This window comes from Sturnira hondurensis, unplaced genomic scaffold (assembly GCF_014824575.4).
Source record: "Sturnira hondurensis isolate 20B ecotype Veracruz unplaced genomic scaffold, ASM1482457v3 Scaffold0008196, whole genome shotgun sequence".
Lineage (NCBI taxonomy): Eukaryota > Metazoa > Chordata > Mammalia > Chiroptera > Phyllostomidae > Sturnira > Sturnira hondurensis.
The window spans coordinates 17717252-17741230 of record NW_028080827.1 but is presented as its reverse complement, the minus strand read 5'-3'; the positions used below and the strand labels follow the sequence as shown (position 1 = coordinate 17741230).

Below are 23979 nucleotides of genomic sequence, written 5' to 3'. Positions count from 1 at the left end.
TCCCCTCGCCTGGTGCAGCAATGGACCAGGACCGCCCTCCACCTTCTTTTCTTGTTCTCCCTTTGTGAGTCATGCCCCCTCCCAGCTTTAACTGTTCCCTGGCTCTACAGCCTGACCACTGCCATTTCCGGCCCTGGCAGACTTTGAGTGCTCACTCTGAGTACCTATTCAGGTGGTCTTAATGGTCTTAACCGGCACCCCAGACTCTACTGGCAAAAGCCATGCTTGTCCCCACTGCTCAGACCTGCCCTTTCTCTCCCAAACTCCATCATCTCAGTTCCCAGCATCACTGGTTCCTCAGATTTCCCAGCTAGAACTCAGCCACCTTGGACCCCCATCCCCACAGCCCCCCCTTCCACCCCACCCCTCAGCATGCATCGGACTGAAGCAGATGCTGAGATGAAACTTGGGATGCAAGACGTTTATTGAGGGTCAAAGGAAGGAAAGTTGCGAAAGGAAGATGGATTGGGCATTTGTGACACAGGCCCGATCAGGCACAGGCTGACAGAGAGCGCGGAGCTCTGGGGCGCGTAGTGCCCACTGGAATAGTCTCACAGAGGGCTGAGAAGGCCCACCCTCTACCCCTCCAGCTCGTCTCTCCTCCTCTGTCATTGCTTATGGTGTTCCAGCCACACCATTCCCCAGATACGGTTCCATACCTCAGCGCCATGGCACAGACTACTCTTTGCTTGCAATGTGCTTTGTTTGCCCACTTCTATCTTCTCTGTGAGCCTCTCACCTTCCTCCCCCTTACCTTCTCCAAGGAAGAATAAATTCCATAGTTCTCTGCACATTCCCATCACAGCACCAAATGCATTATACTCCATTATTGGTGTCCAAGCCCCTATGCCGCCCAGACCACCAGCTTCCAGTGGGCAGGAACTGTGGGCGACTCAGCAGTGCTCCCCGGCTCCCAGCAGACTGCCTGGCACGGAGACGGTCAGTATTGACTGCTGATCACAAGTTGGAACAGCTGTGGTTACATAGAACCAATCCACAACAGCTTGGGTTTGAAATTTTGCCCTAGATCTCCCAAACAAAAGAAACGAGTATTGAATTTGAGAGCTATTTCAACATTTCCATTTTATTTTAAGAACTCATTATTTTTGTCTCAAAAAAAGTACAAAATTCATCGTGCAAAATTCATCCAGATAAATGTTCTAAGTCCCATATGGTACAAAATACCTTTTCCAAGTGGAAGATGGAAGAGGAGCGTTTCGTACCTGGACACAGCACGTGCAGAAGAGCAGGTTCCTCGGGGCCTGCAGGCCGCGTGTTATGTGGGGTTTGGGGGGCATTCTGAGGCCAAGGGTGAACTGTAAGCCTCAGGCAAGACACATCTGTCAGACCATAGGTTACTGCCTGTAAAATGGGCTTGTTTCAAAGCCTCTCTTTTTAAAAGTTTCGGTTCGTGTGTGTTTTATTAATAGACTTTATTTTTTAAAGAGCTAAAACAATAGCAGATAATACAGAGTTCCCGAATACCCCTCTCCATGGTACAGTTTCCCCTGTGCTAACATGCATTAGTGTTAGTACATGTTTGCAGGTGTATCTGTAGGATAAATTCCCAGACGTGGGGTTGCTGGGTCAGGGGGTAGGTGTGTCTGTAATTTTGTAAGTAATGAGCACCACGTTGCCTTTCAGAGGATTATACCCTTGTGAACTCCCACCAGCCACGCGTGACAGCTGAAACCCCTTTGAGCTCTAACAGTTTTTGTTCTCCCTGCTTCCCAAGACTCAAGCCAGTGCGTAACCTTGTGGGGAGTTTTTCGAAGAAGTGGGCTCCCCTGCCAGCTGTGCCACATGCAAGAGAGCTCGAGTTAGACAGAGAGAGCTCGTAGGCAGGATTTCTAGGTTTCCAGCACAGACGCTCTCTATGTGCTGTGAAACGGTACAGCTTCCAAAGCCACATTTCCCTGGAACCACACGCTCAGATTGGTGTGGCTGACCTGCACAGTACCTGTGCTTGCCTGTCACCTAAAGTGAACCGCCAGACCAGCCTGTGCCATCCCATATGGCTGACACTTGCACGGGTGCCTATTTAAATTTTAAATAATTAAAATTAAATAAAATTTAAAACTCATTTCCTCAGTCCCACTTGCCACATTCCAAGGGCTCCATAGCCTCAGGTAGCTAGCTTGTCAGTGGCGAGTCCCAGGGGGTCCAACCTGCAGCTCTTGGACCACATGCCGCTCAGAATGCCTGTGAATGCGGCCCAACACAAAAGCGTAAATTTACCTAAAACATTATGAGATTTTTTTGTGTGACTGTGTGTCACAATGTATTTAACCTGTGGCCCAAGATAGCTCTTCTTCTTCCAAGGTGGCGCAGAGATGCCCGAAGGTCGGACCCTCCCCCTGGGAGTGCACAGCATTAGTCTGGAACACCCCCATCACCGAGGAACACTGTGTAGAATAGAGCCACTCCAGAGAGCTAGGCTTCATGTTCATGGGGGGCTGGAAAAGGGAGAATGACGACTAAATGCTGGGTGTGATCCTGGACGGGGTCCTGGTCCAGAAAAAGGACATGAGTGGTTCAACTGACCACGCTTGAATAAGGTCTGAAGAGAAGCTGACAGTATCATGTGCGTTCCCTTCCTGGTTTTGGAAATTATAATCTGGTTATGTAAATGTTAATGCTTGGGGGAGCTGCATTGTGAAGGGTGTTTGGATGTTCTTCATATTATTTCTGCAACATTTTTGTACGTCTGAAATTATTTCCAAAAACAGTTGTAAAACTTTTTAAAAATCTTAAAATCGGAGGGAAAAAATGAGATTGTGTGCCTCTTGGAACTGTCCGAGTGTACGGACAGACTTGGGGACAGACGCAACTGTGGAGGAAGCTGGGCATTCCTAAAGGCCAGGGAACGAGTCAAGGGAGGTCCATTTTGTAAGTGATGGATTTCACCAGCCTGGGGAGACAGCAATGCTGGGTTTGACGCCTGACCTCGCCACTCGATTAGCTGATTGTCTAGCCTGAGCCCCTGTCCTTGCTGAAAAGACACCCCTTGCACCCGGCGAGGTTCTGAGATGATGGAGGTGAAAGTGAGCTGAGAGGTGTAAAGGACCATACCTGTGAGAAGGGATTATCAGCAATAATCCCTGAGACAGGCCCTGCCTGACCGTGAGGTTCAGGGAAAGCAGTTGGAGGTTTATTAACTTGTTATCAGTGGTTTTGTTTTGAAGCCCTTAAATGGTGCTTGTCTTCTGTTCAGTGGCCCCTTCTCTGAGGTCCCAGGCTCCTGAAAGTCCAGCCCCTCGGGTCACATGGCTGCACACTTCCTGGGGGTGATCGGGTCAGCACTTGCTTCCTTCCTGATGTTTTCTGCAAAAGACAAGACTCCTATCGCCTCACATTGCCTAAGCTCTGCCTCCCAGGTTTTAGGGCTTAATTGGCTGCTAGAATTTGTGTTAAAAGAAGCAGCAACAATACTATTTAACATCTTGGAAAAGGAAAAAGTTATGCCCAATTCCTCCACCCTGCAGTGACTGTTTTTCTATCTTGCCTATGGCAGCTGTGAAATAGCCAGCGTGCCTGGGCTTTCCTTTTGCCCTCCTTAACTTGCCGTCAATGTTTTCCCTCATTGCCACATGGCTAATGTAGCCTCCATCACCGTTGGTGACTGCCTGATACCCACCCTGCAGCTGTCCCATGAACACTATGCTAACGGACATTATGGTGGTTAAGGCTTTGTTGTCCTGAGCTGACCCTGTTTTTCATGAGGGATTAGTACTAGAATCTTTTATCCCTCTTGCCTGCTGGTTCCATGGGGTGCCTTGCATACAAGCCAGGCTTTGGGGATTGACAATTGTTTTCCTTCTTTCTTTTTTTTCACTTACGAAATTCATTTATTTCATTCTTTTTGTTTAATAGCTAGAATTCAAAAGTTGTGATGGCCTTGGACGTTTTGAGATCTGACTGGTTCGACTCATAGTGAGCCAGTTCTGGTCTGTGTCTTAATGTTTGTGAAAAAGAGCTTTGCAGGCCGTTTCCAAACTGAAAAAAAAATCAAAGTGTAGAGGCCTGGAGAGGAAGAGATGGTAGTGTCATTGGCTTTGGGCCTGTGAATGCCATAGGGGTCACCTGGGCCAAGACCCTCTGCCTAGACGGGGAAACCGGGGCCGGGAGGCACAGTGATTTGCCCAAGGCTCTGCCTGAGTTCCAGAAAGAGGCAGGGCTGGGCCCAAGAGTCTGGGAAGCTCAGAGCCAGCGCCCTGGCACTGTGGTTTGCATAACCCTTGGAAGGACCTGCTGCATTCCAGTGGGGGCCATGCAGCCCGGACCCTGGGGCTCAGCTACACCCTGAGCAGGAGCTGGGCAGAGGGTGCTCTTACCAGCCAGGTCCCTCCTGCCAATGGCCACGAGGCCCTCAAAGAGCGCTTTGCTGGGATTCTCACCCACCGTGGCCACACCATGCAGCCAGATGAGCAGCATCCGATGGCCATGCTCCTGGTAGCTCTTGGTGCCTGAGGACCATGAAGGAGAAGAAAGAGAAAGGGAGAAAGGGCCAGCCTCACCCACTTAGCATGAGCCAGGCCTCAGCACGTGTCTACACTGCCCTGTACTGCCTCCTGAACACCAGGCCCTATGGGCTCTAGCAGAGTTCAGCCCAGAGCTGGGGACAGAGGTTGGGGGATGGTCAGAGCGGCCTCAGATGGGATGGAGGTGGAGGTTTTGTGTTGGGGACCCTTGAACCTCCTCACACCCAGGCTTTCTCCTAAGCATCTGCCATGCATGCTGTTGGTGTCACTTTTAAGAGAGAAATGATTGGCTCTCATTGTGACATCGTGATGCTCATGACGGCACGCTCCATCTTTGGCTGCTCAGGACAATCTGCCTCGCGTGCTAGTGGCCCTGTTCTACAGACGAGAAGACCACCCACTCAGGGACAGCTGGCCGTGTTCTTTCCCCTGCACCAGGGGTTCGCAACCCAAAGTGCCCATTGGGAACGCCTGGGAAGCTTTAAAAAATACTGACACCTGGGTCTTTCCCCCACCCACCCCCAGAGATTCTGAAAAACTTGGGTCTGGGCATAGCCTAAGCACTGACTGGGTGTTAATGCTTCCCAGGTGACGCCAACACACAACCACGTTTGGAAAATAAGTGTTCATGCTCTTCAGTGCCGCTGGTGGGGTTAACTTGTTATTAAACTCTGTAACTAGGTCTGCTCTTCCATCTGGGGACACCCACACTCGGGCACAGCAATGGGGTCTAGGTCCGTCCTTTCACAGTGTCCTCTGACCTTCTGGCCCTCCGGGTACCCTGAGCATGCACTTCCTCATGGTGCTGCCCTTGGCGTGGCAGCCTCGTTTGACCTTTTTATTCACTAGCCTTTGCCCCCTGTGTTCCTTTGTCATCTGTGAAAGTTCTTATGTGTAATAGAGTTTACTTTCAGATGCCTGGCTCTATTCCACTAATTGGTTTGCATATTTTTGTATCAGGATTCTCTCTATACTAATTATTGGGTTGGCCAAAAAGTCTTTTACTGTTTGATGACTCTAGCAGTGCTTAGTTATCTTAGCTTCATTTGAAACAATTGTGTTACACTGTATTGTGACAGTTGTCATATTAGCATGCATTAAAAAAAGCTTATCAGCCTGGTTGGTGTAGCTCAGTGGATTGAGCTCAGGCCTGAGAACCAAAGCATTGCTTGGTTTGATTCCCAGTCGGGGCACATGCCTGGGTTGCAGGCCAGGTCCCCAGTAGGGGGTGTGCTGGAGGCAACCATACATGGATGTTTCATTCCCTCGCTCTCTCCCTTCCTTGTCCATCTCTCTAAAACTAAATAAATAAAATCTTTTTTTAAAAAAGCTTATCAAAATTGGTGAATTTTGGTGCAGCCATTATAATATTGAAGATGGAAGAAAATCCACAACATTTTCAGCATGTTATGCTTTAACATTTCAAGAAAGGTAAAAATGCAACTGAAACGCAAAAAAAAAAAAAAAAAAAAGATTCGTGCAGTGTATGGAGAAGGTGCTGTAACTGATCAAATGTGTCAAAAGTGGTTTGTGAAGCTTCTCAGTACTATTGACATTTTGGCCAAATAATTATTTGCTGTTGAACTGTCTTATACATTGGAAGGTGTTTAGCAGCACCCCTGGCCTCTACCCACTAGAAGCCAAAGCTGGAGATGGCCAACTTACTCAGAATATCCAAATCAATAAAGTTATTGGTGAAAATGAAAAATATGTCTTTTATTTTTCAGAAAAAAAAACTGCAATGGACTTTTTGGCCAACCCTATATTTTAGCTTTATAAACACTTAAGTCTGGTCGGGTTAGACTCTCTTCACTTTTCCCCCCCAAAATATTCAGAAATAATATTCCCTGTTTTTTCTTTCATGTAAACTGCAGAATCTTTCAGTCAAGTTTCAAAAACCTCCTATATTCGTTTGATTAAAACTGGATCAAAGTTTTAATGTAATTTGGGAAAAATCAATCTCTCTACATGACACTTTCTAGCCAGGAATACAAAATGTCCTTCCACTTACCCAAATCTTCTTTCATGGTTTAACTAATTTTTATTGTTCTACTCATACGTCAATCATATCTCTTTCTACAAATACATGCTAATGAAAATGTAATCTCTTTTAAAAAATACCTCTATATATTTTGCCCATTTGTTAATAGTACATAGGAATACTATAGTATTTGTATATTTTATCAAATATTTAGCCATTTCATTGAGTTATTTTATTTTAGGAGTTTTTCAGCTGATTCTTCTGGACTTGCTGTATAGATAATTACAGCATCTGAAATTAACAAATCTCTCTCTTCCTTTCCAATATTTGCTCTCATTTCTAATTCTGTTTCATGCCTTAGTACCAAGGCCAAAGTTTCCAAATTGATATTAAGTAATAGCAGCAATGGAAGCCCCTGTTTTTACAGGGAGTGTCTTTAGTTTCCTGTATGAATGAGAGTGATCCGCTCTGGCTGATTCATGAAGGTGAAGTTCACAGTTCAATGGGGAGGGAAAGGCAGAAGGCACAGCCTGTACAAAGGCCTGGAGGAGTGAAAAAGCACGTGGTGGCCTGGAAATGGCATGTGGTTTCATGTGGCTGGACTGTGGGTTGCACAGGCTTTTCCCCCAGAAGCATAGAAAACTGAACACGCCCCAAGCACCCCTTCCCCTCTGCCTGCTGGCTGCTCTGAGGGGCTGAGTCAAGGCGGTACCTGTCCACTGTTGCTCGATGGCGTGGATGTGGGCCTCAGTGAACTCCCAACAATATGCAAGCTTCTTCCACTCCTGTGGCCGCAGGTACCTGGAGGCCAGTCGCCACAGCACAGAGCGAAGCTGCTGCGTTTCCTGCCGATGGTCCTGCTTAAAGGTCAGACTCTTCCCAGAGGGATCACTGGGGTCCCTGAATGAGAGGTGGTCCTGCAGGGCAGATCCCAAAAGTAGCAATCTGGGGGAAACCTCTGCCAGGCTCTCCCCGATGATCCTGGACTGGGGTGTCATCACTGGCCCTGGGCTTACTGTATGCTACTCTGGTTTGTGTCTCAATGCCTTGCCTTGACCCTTGGACTCCAAGCTTCTCTCACACTGTTCCTCCATTCAGAATTCTTTTTTCACCTTTCTGTCCCCCAACTCCATTGCCACAGTCAAAAGACCCCCCAAATGCCACCTCTTCCAGAAAGGCTTCCCAATTCTTCTCTTTTCTATGTGTTTTTATATAGCATGGGTGTCAGTAGAGTGACTCAGCAGTTGTAGCTAAAACCAAGCAAGCCAGGAACCAGGCACTGGACTTGCGAAATCCCAACAAGTACTAAAGGGTAGGACTGTGGAATTTCTTTTATGCAAAGCAGGTGATAAAATGAGTTACAAAAGAATTATGTAATGACATAAACTGTGCCCACAAAAGCCCTAGGAAGCCCCTCTAAAGAAAGTAGATGCAGCATTCTGGTTGTTCAAAAGCTCAAGTGAGAAAAGCCACCCTGGTGTCTGCCTGTTACTGGTCAGGTATCTATTTGGCCAGTAACCTGTGAGGTGATGACTCATGCGTGAGCTTGCCTCTCACCTGGGGAGGTAAAGACCAGTTTCTAAGAGCTGTGTGCCCAGCTGCATCTGTGCATTGGGCTCATCCAGGAGCTTTAAGAACCACCAGTGCTTTGTCCCCAGGCCAGAGATTCTGGAATTGGCCTGAGAGTAGGGAGGGGGAACTCATGATTGTAATTGCACCTCTGCCCTAGTTGAGAACCTTTAAAGAGCGAGGTGGTTTAGAATTAAGCACAGGAATGCATCATCTCATCCAACCTTTGGTATGAATATCTTGGTGTTACATTAAGGCATCATCTATTATAAAGAGGTTGTAATGTGTATGAGAATCTTGCATGTCGGTGAAAGAGAATATCCCATGATGACCATTGAAGTTGGTTATCCACCAACTGATTTTAGAAGAGATTTTTATTTTAGAGGTATAGAGCTAAATTTATAAACAATAGTGAAATGTTTAGGATGTTTGAAAATCACTTTATAGGTTTAATTAACCAGATTTACTAGAATAATTTTAAAATTTAGGACACATGTGAAGTACTTAAAAAGATAATCCATTAAATTTATTCATTCAGTTTTAAATGTTTGTGGTAGTTTAATTAACTAAATTTATACATGGGACCAAACGCTAATCAAAAGCCTTCTTTTAATGTGACTACTTCTTTTAATTTACTAGGTTGTATAAAAAGAATAATAAGACTTATAAAATTAACTTTAAAGTTTAAGAAAAATTAGTTTTTAAATTTGTAATAAATTAAAAAAAATTTTAATTAGCATTAATTTTTAAAGCTGAAGTAAATGTAAAAAATTATTTTCTCTGTGTAAAAACAACCCTCAGAGGCCCCCCAAACTCCCTACCCCGCCCGCATTTGCTGACCACTAGGACAGCAAACACACGGCCTTACACCCGCCACTCTTCCCTCCCAGTTCCGAGGCAGACTCACTAATCACTCCCAGCACACTTCCCTTCTGGGCTCTGAACGCTCCCTGAATACAATGCCCCCAGCAGTAATTCCACTCGCCTGGAGAGGGCAGTGAACTGGCACCAGCTGGCCATCCCTTTTTCCCCATGCATGCCTGTAGTCATCCATCAACCAGGGGCAATAGCAGTGTCCATGGATCTCTCCACACTGGTGTGGACCTCAGTCAGGCTTGTTTTGGTATGGTTTGGACGCCCCCCATCTCCAGACCCTCCCTAACAACCCCTGCGGAACCCAAGGGGCCCCTGAGTCGGTCAAAGCCAACTCCACCTGGAGCCAAGGTCACTGCCTTTTTTACAAGGAGAGACCAAGTGCAGAGAGGGTCTCGGTACCTTCTCCCACTTGTAGAGGCGGTCGGCTTTTATGATCATGTCCACCAGGATGACGTGGTTGCTGCGGGCGGCCACTGCCAGAGCGGTTTTCCCTTGCTGCAAGTGAGAAGCAAGAAGGGAAGCTGGAGTTTCCACCAGAGAGGTGTAAAGGAGCCTCTAGCAGTGACTACCAACAACACAGCTGCCCCGAGAAAGCAACTTCCAGTCATCTGCACTGGACAGTAGAAAGGCTTTCCGGTCCTGACGAGGGAGGTGGAGAAGTCACAGGTAGAATAAGGCAGTAATAGTAATTCCAGCCCTGGCTGGTGTGGCTCAGTGGATTGAGTGCTGGCCTGTGAACTGAAGGGTCACAGGTTCGATTTCCAAATTAGGACACATGCCTGGGTTGTGGGCCAAGTCTCCAGTAGGGAGCGAGCGAGAGGCAGCCACACATTGATATTTCCCTTTTTCTCCTTTTCCCTCGAAAAATAAATAAAATCTTTTTTAAAAAAGTAATTCTAGCCACCACCTCCTATGTTCTTTAGAATTCGTGAAGCCTTACTGTTTATGAAACTCAGCCTGCATAACTCTTCAACATCACCTGTGAAATAGGTGTTCCTAGCCCCATTTCTCAGATGAAACCAGAGCTCAGAGAAGAGGCTTGGGTTCATGGTGCAGCGTCTGCCTACCTCTCCTCAACCTCCAGCCCTTTGATCCTGACCTCCTGCACAGTGCTGACTCAACCAATCCCAGGGACCTCTGTGAAGATGGGAAGTTCCACTGCCAAGGTTGGGCCAGCTGCCCTGGGGCCCAGCTCAAAGCAGAGAGTCCCTCCCAGCTCCAGCCTCAGAGCCTGGTCCTGCCCCTAACCCTCCCCACACCATCCCAAGGGCTGGCCATGCTGGGCCACATGTGCAAACACCCTTCCCCTCACAAGCCTCATACTAAACCTTCACTCTTCTCAGATCTCCAGCCACTGAGGAGGTCGTCACACCAGAGGCACAATGTGCTGAGCAGCTTCCCCCTCCCCACCAAGTGACTCAGGTGCTCCAAGTCTGATGGAGCCATGAAACTGAAGACATCCATATCAGAGCCCCAGACTAGGAAAGGCGGGAGCCAAGTGCTGAGGGCACTCAGAGGAGGCAGGGGAAAGTGATAGAGGAGTAGGAAGGCTTCCTGGAGGAGGCTGCATATGAGGTGGTATTCAATATAGGGGAGGCTTTGAACACTCTGAGATCAGGCAGCATGGGCAGCAGGGTCTCTGGCGAGGAGGGAGCCGTGAAAGCTTAACAGGGCATCTGGTTGTGGACAGAGGTACCTTATCTCTCAGGTTTAAGTTGACCCCCGCAACCAGGAGCATCTCCGCTATGTCCTGCCAGGCGTGCTCCGCGGCGAGGTGGAGGGGCGTCTGCTGCCTCTGGGAAAGAAGCCAAGCGGACAGGGAAACAGAAGAGCACGTAGAAGCAGCCTGGGGCTTCACCCCAGGACAGGAACAAAGTGCGTAAGCTCCCAGCGGGGCCCTAACAAAGCTTCTCTGAGACACCACGAGGGAGGGTACACTGGGTTTAATCATAAACATGATGCCAGAGGAAAGTTGGTAAAAAACAAAAAACAAAAAAAGAACAAAGAAAGAACTACTCACTAGCCCACCTAAGTCAACCTCTGTAACGGCATTTCTTCTAGTCTTTTTTTTTAGTGCAGAATGTTCTTAGTTTGTTGGTTCTGGTTTTACATATTTTTACATATATACTTTTGCATCTATTTTCCTACCTAACATAACACTCTACACACGTTATAAATGTTGGTTAACAACAACATTTATCATAGCCCCATGATAGTCTATGTCAGTACTGTAACTTACCTAACCATTTCCCTGTTATTAAGCAGTTGGGCCATTTTCAAACTGAAGACTGATGACCAATGCCGCAATGACTATCTAGAGGCATGAGCTCTTACTATATTTCTTGAAGCTCAATTCTCGGATGTGAGGACACTGGCCATTTTAATGGTTCACACTATCTCCTGCCAAACCACTTGCTACTGCAGGAGGCTGCTGCGCAGGCACTGAGGACCATGGGGTTAGGGGGTGGCTTGTGGGGACGTGGGGGAGCGGTTCTCTAGTTAGTGCACAAGACTGCCCCGGGCACCCCTGCCCTGGAATTCCCCACAAGGGGGGAAAACCAATGAAAGGAAAAGGTTGAATAGAGGAAAGTGTTAACTGTAGTGTTGTATGTTTCATGGCAGAAACTAGGAAATAGTCAGAATGTTCAAAATAGGGGAATGGTGAATAAAGATGATGCTACCAGCCCTGGCTTGTGTAGCTCAGTGGATTGAGTGCAGGCCTGCGAACCAGAGGATCGGGGTTCGATTCCCAGTCAGGGCACATGCCTGAGTTGCAGGCCATTTCCCAGCAGGGGACACATGAGAGGCAACCACACATTGATATTTCTTTCCCTCTCTCCTTCCCATCCCCTCTAAAGATAAATAAATAAAATCTTTAAAAAAATAGAAGACACTACCCTCAACAAATATTCAAACAGCTTTTTACAACCTACAGAAGCAATTCCTCAGCTCTGGGTCATGCTGGTAGACGGCAGTCAGGCATCACCAGCCCCGGTGGGTGCCCAGAGGCTCCATGGGAACCAGGTGGTTTCTGCTGCCACTTACATTGTCGGTGGCATCCAGGTCACTGCCAGCATCGATGAGGAGCTGAACCAGGGCGGGGAAGTTGTGCCTCACGGCAAGGTGCATCGGCGAGGCTCCCTGCTGCGGTTGGGGGGAGACAGGGATCAATGGCTGGGTCCCTCCCAGGACTGCCCTGCCGCGGGAGGGGGCAATAACAGCACTTCTAGGTTTGGTGGGTGCCCCGAGGCACTTACAGCCCCAAAGCCTGAATCCCTGGGGTCCAAACACTGAACCTCAAGGTGGATGGGGATCTGAAGACCCAAGTTGGAGACTTTTCTGTGCCAGGAACTCACTGTGTGACTTTGGGCAAGTCATTTCCCTTCTCTGCTACTCTCCACCTGGTGAGCGCTAAGGTCCTTTCTAGCAACAACACCTCAATGTTCTCTAATGTCTCATTTATGAACCTAGAAGTCACATAGGGATGGTATTCTTATTAGCACTTTCACCTTACACACAGAAACACTGAGGTTCAGAAAATTTACGCAGCTTGCCAAAGGACACAGCTAATAGACACCTTGTGCTATTGAACTTCCTACCCACCGCACCTGGGTAGACGCCTGATACCCATTTATATATGAACGAAATGAAGGAGAGAGCCAGCTGTGATCTCACTCCAAGGCTGGAAGACTCCCTCCACTATGATCCCCTGTGACCGCTGACTGCAGGACAAAGGGGAGATTCTGCCACAGCATCCCCTTCTCCAGGTGACACCATGACACACCTACTGTGCAATAGTACAAAGCCAGTAAAACTGATAGTATAGATCTATACGGCTGTGGAAAAACACCGTCACACAGCGAGTTCAGAAAGGTTACAAAACAACACACACACCCCCCCACAACAAGAATGCCCAACTGGCCCTGGCTGGTGTGGCTCAGTGGATTGAGCGCGGGCCTGCGAACCACACGATCGCGGTTCGATTCCCAGTCAGGGCACATGCCTGGGTTGCAGGCCAGTTCCCAGAAGGGGACGCATGAGGGGCAACCATACATTGATATTTCTCTCCCTCTCTCCTTCTCTTCCTCTCTAAATATAAGTAAATAAAATATTTTTTTAAAAAAAGAATGCCCAACTGTTGCCATTACTAGCTTAAGACAGGGAACAAAGGTTTATAAATATTGGAAAATGAGATTTTAATGATACCATTATCTGTAGACAATGTGATTGTTTTAACATAGACTAGTTAAAATAGTTAAAATCTACTCTCATAAAAAAAGCCCTAGTAGAATTAATTTTAAAAATAATACAGAAGATAAAAGCACCTACGTAATCGTAATAAATGTGGCCCTCTGGCGGCAGGTGTGGATAAGAAGGGACGCTCTGCATATGTGGGGGCAGGGAGCATATGCGAAATCTCTACCTTCTGCTCAGTTTTGCTATGAACCTGAACCTGCTCTGGAAGTAAAGTCTACTCAGAAAAATCCCGATGACGCGGCTGGATCAGGGGACACAGGAGCCAACAGAAAGGGTCAGAGCTGAAACAGTTTGAGCAACAAAATGAAGTAATACTGGATTATAATGCAGAGTATGGAATAAACATGAGTCCATGCTGATGTAAATAGATGATCGATGGAATAAATAAGTAAATGGAGGTGAATAAACAAACCCCCCACTCAAAAGAATCCCAAATAATTTATGTAGCTACGTTGCCCTCAAAGAGGTGGAGCATAGAACTCCCCATTCCTTACACGTGTACTTCCCATGGCGACTTCCTTCCAAAAAGCGCAGGATGGAACGGGGACAAAGAGAAACCTCGTAACAGAGACACCGGACAAACACTCCCTCAGCCGGGTGATCAGGGCCAGCGACAGCACCTGCCCTCACCTGTGTGACACACGTGAGTCCTCGCCTCTGTGCTCTTCCTCTTAAAAACCCGTCACCCCGTGTAATCACAAGGAAGGACAACAGCAGACAGGTCCCGGTTGGGAGGCAGTCTACAAAATACCTAAGTACTACTCAAAACGGTCCCGGTCATCAAAAACAGTGCAGGTGGGAGAGACGAGCACAGCCAAGAGGAGCCCCAGAAGACAGGACAATTGAGCAGAATGTGCTGTCCTGCCTGGGGTCCCAGAACAGAAAACGACAGGAAGTAGAAACTAAGGAATCCGAAAGAAGTAAGGATCTGCATCAGTACTAACGTGTTGGCATCGGTTCATTAATTGTGACAGACACGCGGCACTAACGTCAGGGGGTACTAATAGGGGAGCTGGATGGGGGGTGCATGTGGGGAACCCGCTGCACTACCCACCTCTGCAACTTTCAGGTAGAACTAAATATATTCCAATATAAAAAGTTTATTAAGAACTGCAGAACTGTGTCGTGACTGCTGTGGCTCAGTGGGTTGGGAGTTGCCCCACAAGGTGAAATATTGTCGGTTTGATTCCCGGTCAGGGCATCAGCCTGCATTTGGGGTTTGGCCCCCGGCTTGAGGGAGGGGCATTCAAGAGGCAGCCAATTGGCATTTCTCTTGGACATCAGTGTTCTCCCCCTCTCTCTAAAAATAAATAAATAAATAAATAAAATCTTTTTTTTTTAACTGAAAAACAGTGGGAATAGTACACTAAGAAAAGGTGGGAAGAGCCACACGAATGTGGCCGATCGATTCTGAGAGGTGAGAAAGCAGTTCGGTGGAGGGAGGTTAGACGGCCACTTCAACAAGCGGCACTGGGGCAGTGGGCCTTCTGCGGGCGAAATAAGGAAACAAATAAAGAACTAAGAGCTTCCTTTGACCGAAACCTCACACCTTATACAAAATTAACTCAAAATAGACTACTGACTCAGATGTAAAACTCTAAAACTTTTAGACAAAAACACAGAAGGAAAACTTCAGGATCCAGGACTAAGCTGGGTTCTTAGAGCTGACACTGAAAATATGACCATGGAAGGAAAATATGGATGAAACGAACCTCATCAAATTAAAAATGTTTTACTCTGCTAAAGATCCTGTTAAGAGGAGGAAAAGACCAGCTACAGATCAAGAGAAAATATTTGCAAGTCACATAGTTTACGAAGGCTAATTCTAGAACATATAATGAACCCCTTAAAACTCTACAGTAAAGAAAAATTAGAAAATGGGCAAAGACATGACTGGACGTCTCACTGAAGAGGACACTCATGTGTCCAACAAGCACATGAGAAAATGCTCCACACCGGTAGCCATTAGGGAAGTGCAGGTGAAACCACAACGAGATGGCACCACACACCTACCAAAATCGTTAAAACTTAAAAAACAAACCAGTGAGAACATGTTGACAAGGACGTGGAGAAACTGGGTCCCTCAGACATCGCTGGTGGGAATGCGCAGTGGTGCAGCCCCCCTGAACGTACAGTCATGGCTTGTCTGTAAAACTAAGTGCGTACTAACATAGGACCCAGCAATTACATTCTTGCCCTTTATCCCAGAGGAGTGAAAACTCACGTTCATACAAAAACCCGTACGCGGATATTCATAGTGGGTGTACCCATAATAGTCCAAAACTGAAAACAACATGGATGTCCTTCAGCAGGCTCCTATGAACCATTGCAAATAGAGAATAACCCACGGGAAAAACGGTCAAAGGATACAAACTGACATTGGATGGAAAAGGGAAGGCAGATGACTCCTAGGAGGAATGAAAACTAATACTACAGAGAGACGGAATCCTTCACTCATCAGATTGGCACAGATTCAGAGGTTTTGCCCGATGTGTTGACAAAGCCGTGGGGAAACAGACACCGCCTTATATTACTGGTGTGAGTCCAAACTGATACACTCAGTGGTGATACAGTCTGTGTGATACAGTGAGCAACATGCACAGGAAGTGCGAGTGTACGTGCCACACGACCCAGTACATCTACCTCCAGGCATTTATTCTGTAGATTTGTGCCCACACACATGGGAGGTTATATGCACAGGTTTTTGTGGTGGTATCGTCTGTAATAGGGAAAGACTAGAATCCACCTTTACAGAGGAAACAGTTTAATAAATTATGGTCCATTCATGCAATGGAATACTATGCAGCTATAACAAAGGATGAGGATGTGTTTTAAAATATATACTTATATGGAAAGATCTTAAAGATGCAGCTATGATAACACAGCAAGATACACATTCTCCAATAAAAGGTACCATGGCTTCCTGGAGAAATGGCTGATTCTAGGACTGGGACAGGAAATGACGTAGGCTACGTCTGGAGCACCTTATAGTGACAGAAAGTCACAAAGCTGACCAGGATGGGCAGGTGCTCTCCTCCATTGCTGCTGGGAGTGTGAAATCGTACAGCCACTGTGAAAGGCAGTTTGGTAGCTTCTTACAAAACTAAACATACACTGCAGCAGTCACGTTCCTCGGTATCTCTCCAAAGGAGTTCAAAATTTATGCTACATAAAAACCCACACGTGGATGTTTATAGCAGCCTTATTCATAATTACCAAAACTTGGAGGTTCCTAAGATGTCCTTCAGCAAGTGAATGAATAAATAAAGTATGGTACATCCAGACAATGAAATATTACTCAGTACTAAAAAGAAACGAGGTGCCAAGCCATGAAAAGACATGGAGGAACTGTAACTGCATATTACTTAGCAAAGATGCCAATGTGAAAAGGCTACATACTGCATGAATCCACCTGAGTGACATTCTGGAAAAGGCAAAACAACAGAGACAGCAAAAAGATCAGTGGTGGCCAGAGGTCGGGCAGTGGAAGTGGGGGATGAATAGAGCACGGAAGAATTTTAGGGCAGTGAAAACATTCTGTGTGGTAGGATAATGGTGGGTGCATGTCATCGTATATTTATCCAAACCCATAGACTGTACAACACTGAGAGTGAGCCCCAGGGTAAACTATGGACTTTTTTCTTAGTTGGGAGAAAAGGTAAAACTTAGTACACAATGTTGGCGCCAGGGTCAGGAAAGGCGGCCCACACTCTGCCACAGCTCTGCATCCCGGCACAAAACATAGGACGTGATTCAGTGTATACAGCAGAAGCTGGAAAGATGTTCACAACATTTGACCTCAAACTCCCTCTTCTGTTTGGAGAAGTCATGTATTATGCAAAAGAAATAAAAAGTTATGCCATGAAGGTGTCCATGAAATCATTGTTTATAGTGGCTCAGTCAGAACTACCTTAAATATCCCACAGAGAAGGATCTGTTATGTGTGATGTGGACATTGAGGCCCATCAGGCATGGTCAGCGCCTAAAAAATGTCCACCAGGAAAACTATGCAGCCACACTGGGTGCCTGAGCTGGGCAGACTCAACTGGACTGGACTGGTGTCTTGATGGGGAAAAATAAAAGGCATCCTCCTTCCACAATTCTGCCTTAGCCTAGACTTGTTCTAGCTGGAGGTGCTACTGTACATACCAGGAGAAACAGAGAGGGAATAAAGAAAAGTTACTACTTTACTAGGGTGTCAGGATTAAGGATGCCTTTTTCTCTATATTGCAATGAATTGTGGTTTTACAATAACTTTAAATGGAGTATTTATTTCAGATATACAAAATGACCTCTTTCTAATTTAAGCAACCAATAGTTCCTCATTTAAGTAATGGGAATAATAACGGTACCTACAGATAGGAAACAGAGGTGCAGGAAGGTCAAAGCTGCTTGCCCAAGGTCATCCAGTTTGTGAGTAGCAGAGCCAGGCCTCAAAACCAGGTCTGACACCAAAGCCCACGTCTTAGCCGCAAGGTTATATTGTTGCCTATGCTATACTGCATGTTCTGCAACGTAACAGGAAAAAGGGAACAACCGAGAGGCTAAATCTATAATAAGATCGTTACTAAGATCCAACGATTAAATGAGAGGAGAGCATGAGCAGATGTTTCACTGGGAAGAAGACGCAAGCTGCCTTCAATCCCATTCCACTGCAATCTTATTTGACTCTCCTACGGGCTGCCAGTTGCCTGGCCCAGACCCCAACCCCAATCGATGAGGTCACGAAAGACTTTGCAGGAGGGACACGGTTCAGTCCAGGCCCCCACACTTACACGATCGGGCACGTTGGTGCAGGCGCCTGAGTGGATGAGCGCCTGGGCCACGTCCTCAGAGCCGCTGAGGGCTGCGTAGTGGAGGCAGCTCTGCTCTTTCTAGAGGAAAACGGGAATCAGTGCACCTACCTAAGCACCCCCACAGAGCGGCTTACTGGAATTCATTACGCCATTTTCTCTCACACCCCCACCCCGGGTCTATTACCCCACTTAAACTCTGACGCTAAGTAAATCAGTGACTTGCCCAGGCCTGGTGACCGGTGACAGGGGCTATGAGCTCAGCCTTTCCCTGCCTCCTGTTACAGACTGCAGAGCACAGGCCAAAGTCTGCACAGTTTCTTAGCTGGTAAAGACACGCAGAGCATGGATTCTGAGGAGCTGGTTGTCAGACGGGGACAAACAAGATTTGCCATCACAGGGCAAAGCCCATGCGGCACATGCTGCCTGGCTGGTGCTGGTCGGGCTGTCCCAGCTTGTCCCTGGCAGGGCCAGGTGAGGCCTTCTTCCCAGACGGGCCTTCTGTGTGCTCGCCTCCACTCAGAGCCCACGCCTGGCCCAACGAGGATCTCACATAAGACACATCTGCTCGCTGCCAGGCAGGCCCCGCCAAGTGACCAGCTGTCCCAGCTTGCCAACATGGGGGCAAACCAGGACCAGTTGTCACCCTCACAAAGTCCTGTCTGAGTGCACGGGGTGGGTGGGAACTAGTCCACTTCCCCATGGGAAGTACAGTCACTCTAGGTGTGCCCCTCCTCAGGGACCCTGCTATTCGACACTTCAAGGGGTGGGAGTTTCGAGGCAGAACGTGGCCCCCGCCAGAAACCTCAAGCCAAGGCTAGAGCACAAGGCCCAGTGAAGTGGGCAGCCCCTACCCCACCAGCGACCACTGTGGGCTGGACGCAGCGTCCCCGTCTCTAAGTTCCTGTGCTTCCTCCGATACAGAACCCGCCCAGGACAGAGACTGTGCTGGGCACAGAGAAAGGGCCTCGCTGCCCAAAGAGCAGCCCCAGAGGGACACGGCTGGCGACCTGGGGCAGCTACTTTTCCCCTCTGGGCCTCGGTGTCCCCCAACCCCCACGCACCCCAGCCAGTGGCTCCACACCTTCTGAGGGAGTTCTGTAAAGTAAGTGTTTTGTGGCTTGGAAAGCATTATTCACACCTAGGGCGGTTTAACACCGATATTATTAAATTTACATTTTCCATTTTGTTATTTATTTTCTGTATGTCTCCTATCTTTTTTCTTCTGTTTCTCCTTGACTGTTTTCTTTCACGTCAAATAAATATTTGCAGCCCTGGCACCTGGTGTAGCTCAGTGGATTGAGAGCCGGCCTGCGAACAAAAGGATCCTGGTTCGATTCCCAGGCAGGGCACATGTCTGGGTTGCAGGCCAGGTCCCAGCAGGGGATGCATGAGAGGCAACCATATATTGACATTTCTCTCCCTCTCTCCTTCCCTTCTCCTCTAAAGATAAATAAACAAAATCTTTAAAATAATAATAATACCTATTAAAATATTTGTAGCATACCCTTTTAATTCCTCTTCTTTTTAATTTTTTTTGCTATTATTTATTTTTGCCTTATTATTAAAATTTGAAACAAAGAATTCCAGACCCTGAAGCAATTTAACCAGCCAAAAATCTATTTGTCATTGATCTAAAAAAAAAAAAAAACAACAACAACAAAAAACCCCAAAAATACAGACTCTCAAAGTAAAGGCCATGGATCTCCTTTTTAGGACATAGGGGAGCGTTTCTGAGAGTGGCTGACTTAGGGAGCGCAGTGATGAGGGAGAGAAGGGGCCTGCCCCAGAGTCACACCTGGGCCTCCTGTTGAGGATACACAGTGGGTCGGGCAAAGCCTCCCTGTGCTCTGGACAACAGGCTTCTCAGACTCAGCTTTGCTTCTGACCAGCTTGTGACCTGGGAGAGTCACTGACCCTCTGTAAGCTGCCTCTTCCTCGCCTGCAAAATAGGGGACGCTCTTTTCAGGCACTCTGTGGACTGTCGAGTGCCCAAAAATAGGGAGCCGCAAACAGGTGTCGAGCTCCTATTATGCCCGACACTGTGCCCTCGACCCTTAGGTTTAATCCTCATACCAATGGAAACAAATAAGTGTATATCATCCCATTTTATAGTTGGAAAAAGAGGCTCAGAGAGGTTAAGTCGCTTGCCCAGATCACAACAGCTCAGCAGTGGCGAGGCCAAGACCAGAACCTGGGCCCACTGCTGCACAGCCTCTGTGCACACAATGATCAAAAATAACTGCAGCTATCACTGTTGGCATGGTCACAGCTCAGCAGCCCAGGGCAGACGTGGGTCACGGGGAGGCCCAGCTACCTGGGTGAGGGCATTCACGCTGCTCCCGGCCCCCAGGAGCAGCTGCACACAGTCAGGGTGGACTCCTTCAACGGCCACGTGCAGGGCAGTCAGACCTTCCTGGAAGACACAGGAGCGGTATGAGGACAGCAGGAGGCTGACGCCAGACCCTGAGACCAGAGGACACCTCCATGCCAGGCTCCAGGGCCCTTTGAGTTCTGCACTGCCCAGTTATTGGGGACAGTGACCGAGTTATCTGCAGTTCCCTGAGCCCCACGTCTTTGAGGGGCATGTGGTACATTCGTGTCCTCCTCCATCCCCTGCTCCCATTCTCCTCACCCTCTAAGCTGCCTCACACAGCTCTGTCCATTCCCTCCCACTCCAGGAAGCCGTCCCTGACCATCCTGGCCATGGAGACCTCCTTTCTCTGAGCACACACGCTGTGTGCACTACTTGGTTGTCCCCCATGCTGGCCAGTGCCCCACCAAGCCTGGAGTTTCACGCCACTGCTTAGCTTTTCCTGGTGGGCTGTTAGTTCAAGAACATACAGGGTCCAACAGAAGGAAGGCTTGCTTGAGTGTGGTTGGTAGGGTACGTGAATGTCCCACAAGAGATGGACAGCAATTTGAACATTTCACCTAAAATGCCATATGGTGTGCTTGAGTGTGATGCTGTTATGTTACAGAATTACATGGTTATAGTTTTCAATAAGAGATTTTGTAATTAAAAGGGGCGTTATTTGTGCCATACCCTGTGTCCATCCTCAGCTCCTGGCTTTGACCTCTACCAGGGAAAACCAGGCTGAACCATAGGTGGTGGGTTCCTTGAAGGTGGGGAGTGAACGTCACCCACCTGTGTCATCCAGGTGGCAACTCACCACATTCCTCTCCTCCAAGTCCAGCCCAATGTCCACGAGTTGCTGCAGCACAGACAGGTGGCCCCTGCCAGCGGCCAGGTGAAGGGCTGTGTTCCCCTCCTGCAAGAAGGGACCAGTAGCATCACAGAGCTTCCCAGGCTCTGGGGCTGCTAGAGCCACCCCTTATTTTATAGGTGTGGAAACTGAGGTCCAGAGAGGGGAAGTGACATCTCCAGGTCTCCAAGCAAGGCCGTGACAAGCTGCAGCCCTGAGGACTGGGCGAAAAACTATGCCCAGGGGCACTTTCAAGGGCCAAATGCCAGTCTCTCTTCCCTTGCACTTCAAGGCAGACACATTACTTTTTTAAAAATCCCTACTTTCCATGCTTCTGTCTAAAGATGATCCCTCACCAGTGACCCAAATCACCAACCTCTCCCTCTGCTCAACGCCACAACTCCAGAGACTCTCCCAGGCAGCCACATGGCCCAGTCACTCACCTCCTGGTCTTTGCTCAAGACACCCTTAGCTTCTTGTTGAATAATGGGCCCACCCTGACCAGTTTATAACGGGAATTTGCACCTCTCCTCCTGATCCCCCATCCTGCTCAACTTTTCCTTTTCTCCACAGCCTTCTGATGCCTTTAGCATTCATGTGTACGCTATGCTTTTTATTGTCTGACTCTCTTGTTAGAACATAAGCACCACATGGTGGGGATTTCTGTTTTATTCTCTGAACTTTCCCCAATGCCTAGAATAGGACTGGGGCACATGGCAGACACCCAACAGGTATTTGTTCAATGAGTAATAATGTGAAGAGAGCTTGACATGTGTCTCCGGGAACCTGAGAGCCAAAGGACTGGTAGTTGCCTCACACTTGACAAGTCCAAAGGTGACAGTGACAGAGCTGAGAGGTGGCTCCATGGGGTCAGGGGAAGGCACAATGCTCTCTGTATTAGAGGTGGCCCCTCCAAGGGCAGCCTGCTTGGGGTTAAAGAGATCTTACTGTGGAAGGGGCCCCAGCAGAGGAGGACCGCGGGCAGTGCCCAGAGATAGGATATGCACCTAAAGAGGAACGCCGGATGGAGGCCAGGGCAAGAACCCCTGAGGAACCCACAGGAGCATCCAGAAGCAAAGATGCAGCTTTGGCTATTCTTCACACCCCAGAGGCCCCTGGGATGCATCCAGCTGAACCAGTCATGGGGACCTCCTAGCTCAAGCTCCTCCCCGCTCTGGCCAGTCTGTGTGCCTTCAGGAGGAGGGGCTGTTCACAGCTGAGCACAGATCTTTAAAGGGCCCGTTGAGGATGTGAACATACACCACAGCCCAAAAGAGTTCAAAACATATCCCCTCTCCCCCGTGATAGATTTACACATACACAGAACAGCTATAATTATCTTATTGGAATCACAGATGAAACAATTAAGTTTCCTTTATTGGGGGGCAACTTTGCCCTCAAGTCCCCCTGTCTGCCATGGATGAAAGTAAACACTACCAAGACACTTTCTGCTTGGGGAGGAGAGGTAGCCAGTGTCTCAGAGGGAAAATGCCAGGAGCCCCTTCCTCCAGGGGCTTTTATTGGGTTATAATACACAGGAATACAGGGTGGCAAGGATCAAACAGTAGATAACATTTCAAAGAAATCTGAGGAGTTAGTCTGAGTCAGAGTCTGTCAGGAAACGGGCTTTGCAGAAACTTTGGGAGACATAGTCATTTCCTGCTCAGCCCCTTAACATATAAATGAAAGCACTCTTTGAAAAGCAGGTTTCACAAGACTTTTAGGAATTCTTTCTTATGCCAGATTTACCCTGGATACCACTGTAGCTGGCAAAGGGCTGCACTGCCTTCCCCATCATAGGTTTTCAGGCTTAAGTGGATTAGAGCCAGGAAGCGCTTCTCCCAGAGGACATGGGGACTCGGGCTATGTCAGATAGCCAGCGGGGCAAGGGTCCATTGCTCCCTCTTTGTCACAGCACCCCCCCCCCAGCTGAGTCCTTCCATGATGGCCTCCCAAGTGATCAAGTCTGGCTTAGGTTGCCCCTCGCTGTGAGGAGTCTTATCCGTCATTGACTAGCCAACCATACTTTGGGGGCAGGGGAGTAAACTGAGGCAGTGTTTGCTACCAGAGACAAGCTTTGTCTCCTATGGCTTATATTCCGGAGGTCGCTAGCTCATCCTTAGCCATGGGAGGTAGTTACAATTCCTGAAACCAGGCAGAGCGGTTCCCAACACTTTATGACGATAGTCGTATTATATTAATAAAAATCAAGTTTCGAAAAGCCTCCCAGCTCTGTTCTGCCTCTCTCCCGCCTGTCTGCAGATGAACAGGCAGTGGGCTAGTCAGCGCCCTGCAGCAGGGGGGGAGCAGGCTGTGCACTGTGGCCCCAGGGGTGAAGTCTCTGTGTCCAGAGAAACGCAAACAGCCTGAGCAGGGCCCAACGTGTGCTCCCGGCTCACAGGGCCATGGACACAGGGCAGGGCTTGCTCCTTCCTTCTGGTTTATAAACACCCACATCCTGCCCTTTGAAGCTGCAGGTGGCAAGGACCCCAACGGGGCACTTGAACTCTGCCTGGCCTGGGCAGGGTTGGGAGTGTTCAGAGGCAGGAGAGCCAGATGGAAGGAGGGCTTGGCCTTGGGCCCAGTGTCCTCTGCTGTGGCTGCACCCAGCCTCTCAGCATCCCCTCCATGTTCCCAGTGGAGTTAATCACTTCCTCTGGACCCCCAAAGCCCCCCTCCATTGCAGCGCCTGTGACACACCACATGTTGTCGTCATGTCGCAGTGGTGTTCTGACAGGTGGGGTCCTAGCAGGAGTCAGAGCCTTGAAAAGCTTCCTGTGCCAGATGAAGTTTCGAATGAAAATATTCCTCATCTG

General features: G+C 48.2%; 1 protein-coding gene across 1 annotated transcript in view; it reads right to left on the bottom strand.

The window, feature by feature from the left end:
* Window positions 1-1727: 1727 nt before the first annotated feature.
* ANKDD1A (ankyrin repeat and death domain containing 1A) overlaps window positions 1728-23979 on the bottom strand; it is a 40632-nt gene continuing 18380 nt past the window's right edge. Inside the window, exons 7-15 of the mRNA XM_037054123.1 lie at window positions 21131-21229; window positions 20275-20373; window positions 17940-18038; window positions 11953-12051; window positions 10604-10702; window positions 9307-9402; window positions 7175-7379; window positions 4335-4466; window positions 1728-3324 (exon numbers count right to left, since the gene is read on the bottom strand). Of these exons, the coding sequence (XP_036910018.1) occupies window positions 3263-3324; window positions 4335-4466; window positions 7175-7379; window positions 9307-9402; window positions 10604-10702; window positions 11953-12051; window positions 17940-18038; window positions 20275-20373; window positions 21131-21229 (990 nt within the window). The 3' untranslated portion in view covers window positions 1728-3262. The remainder of the gene's footprint in view (window positions 3325-4334; window positions 4467-7174; window positions 7380-9306; window positions 9403-10603; window positions 10703-11952; window positions 12052-17939; window positions 18039-20274; window positions 20374-21130; window positions 21230-23979) is intronic.